Source organism: Bison bison, unplaced genomic scaffold, assembly GCF_000754665.1.
Source record: "Bison bison bison isolate TAMUID 2011002044 unplaced genomic scaffold, Bison_UMD1.0 scf7180017864537, whole genome shotgun sequence".
NCBI lineage: Eukaryota > Metazoa > Chordata > Mammalia > Artiodactyla > Bovidae > Bison > Bison bison.
In genome coordinates this window covers 427,641-430,033 of record NW_011495085.1, presented here as the reverse complement: position 1 = coordinate 430,033, position 2,393 = coordinate 427,641, and the positions used below count along the sequence as shown (strand labels likewise).

Genomic DNA, 2,393 nt, shown 5'->3' with positions numbered 1-2,393 from the left:
TGCTATTCAGCCGGCATAATAGTTCCCTGGTTGAGGATCATACCCAGGCCCCTGATAGGAAAGTGTGGAGTCCTAACCTCTGAACTACCAGGAAATTCCTTATCAGATTGTTATGAAACAGATCTCTACACGTTTTCATCTTGCAAAATTTAAACTCCGTACCCTTCACCTGTCCCATTAAACAACAACTCCTCTTTTCTTCCCTGTTTCCCTAGACCCTGGAATCCATCGTTGTTCTTGTTTCCTTTCTATTGTTTGACTATATTAGGTATTTCATATAAGTGGAAGCATACAATATTTGCCTTTTTTATGACTGGCTTATTTCATTTACCTTGATGTCTTAAAGGATCATGCATTTGTAACATGTGGCAGAATTTCCTTTATATGGCTAAATAATGTTTCATGGCAAGTATATACCACATTTGATGGACATTTAGATGCTTCCACCTCTTAGTTGTTGTGATTAGTGCTGCTGTGAGCATGGCTGTGCAAATATCTCAAGACCCCATGTTAACTTCTTTTGAATTTATTTCCAGAAGTGGAATTGCTGAATTATGTTGTATTTCTATTTTTAATTTTTTGAGGAGCCTTTATACTGTTTTCTGTAGCAGTTGTACCATTTTAAAAGCTATCCATAACACACAAGGATCCAGTTTCTGTATGTGATTGCCAATAGTCGTCCTTTCCTTTCCTTCCCTTTAATCTTTCCTTTCCTTCATATGTATATACACACACATGCACACACAATTTTATATCCTTTTCCATTATTGTTTATCACAATATATAAGTATAGTTTCTTGTACTATACAGTAGGATCTTTTTTATCTATTCTATATATTAATATTATAGTTTGCATCTGCTAATCACCAGGTCCCAATCTATGACTCCCCCACCCTTCCCCTCTTGGTAATCACATAATCTGCTCTCTATGTCTGTGAGTCTGTTTCTATTTCCTAGATAAGTTCATTTGTGTCATATTTTAGATTCCACATGTAAGTGATACCATATGATATTTGTCTTTCTCTTTCTGACTTCCTAAGTATTCTTTTTAATGCTAGTGTAGATTAAAGTGTTTAACTTCATTTTCAGAACATTTGTTGCCACTGTATAGAAATGTGATTGATTTTTTAAATATTTATCTTGTATTCTGCAAGCTTTTTATTACTTGTAATACTTTGTTTTCTTCAGGATTTTCTATATTAAAAAGTATGTTATCTCCAATGTACTTTGACTTTTTCCTTTCCATTATGCATGCTGTGTTTTGTTTTTTTTTAAACAACAATAACGGCAACTCATTTTTCTTACCTGATTGCCCTGATTATAGAACTGCCAGTACAATATTGAGCCAAAGTGTAGAATAGACATCCTTGTGTTCTTCCCAATCTTGGAAAGCTTTAAGTTTTTCATTATTATGTATGATGTTAGCTGTGCATCTTTTACAGGTACCTTTGATTGAGAAAGTTCTATCTGTTCTTATTAAGTGTTTTTTTTTTAACCCCTATTATGAAAATGTGCTAGATTCAGGGAAATGCTTTTTCTACAGGCCAATGTGTTTTTTTGTCCTTTATTCTATTAAAATGGCATAATGTTGATTGACTTTCATATAATGAACCAACTTTGCTTACCTCCATAAATCCCACGTGATCATGGTATATAATCTTTTTTATATGTTTTTAGATTTTGTTTGCCAGTATTTTGTTTAGGACTCTTGACTCTGTATTCATTAGGGATATCCGTTATGTGTGTGTGTATGATGTCTCTGTCACATTTCAGAGCATACCATGGTAACATTAAGAATTTGCTTTGTCCGTTTTGTCTCAATATTTTTAAAACTGCAACACCATACATGTGTCATTATAAAGAGGGCACTGGGAAAAGAGTTTTTACCAGTATTCCAAATGTTGGCTACAGTTTTTAACTTTCAAAGAGAAAATGGAGCACAAGACTCAGTGGCATCAAATGTTTAAGAAGCCTAAGCAGCTAGAAGGATTACCTCCTGAAACAAAAGTTATTACTCAGGTATCACTGGAACATCTTCAGCCTGGATTGATAGAAGTAACATCCATAACTGTGAACACATCTGATTCTGAACTAACACCCCCAAATCTAAAAGTAGGAGTTAAAAAAAAAACACATTAATTCTACTTTCAATAAGTCTGAAGCAAGTATTTCAGTCAAAGTTAAAAACTGCATTAAAAACAAAAAATCCAAATTATAGCATTATGCAATAGTATCAAATATAGTGAAACCAATGAGTTATTTGTGTTTTATTTTTTAATTAATGAAGTACAGTTTTGTTTGATCTGAATGTTGGTATGTTATTTAAAAATGTATTACCTGTTTTTCATATAACTTTCTTAACACGTAAAAAGTATGTGAGTGTGTGTTTGTGT

At 32.9% G+C, this 2,393-nt stretch overlaps 1 protein-coding gene across 1 annotated transcript in view; it reads left to right on the top strand.

Annotated features, from left to right (window-relative positions):
- LOC104982689 (zinc finger protein 280B-like) overlaps positions 1–2,091 on the top strand; it is a gene marked incomplete at its 3' end in the record, with an annotated part of 57,631 nt that extends 55,540 nt beyond the window's left edge. The window contains 2 exon segments of the mRNA XM_010832121.1: positions 1,780–1,858; positions 1,861–2,091. Of these exon segments, the coding sequence (XP_010830423.1) occupies positions 1,780–1,858; positions 1,861–2,091 (310 nt within the window).
- Positions 2,092–2,393: the final 302 nt, after the last annotated feature.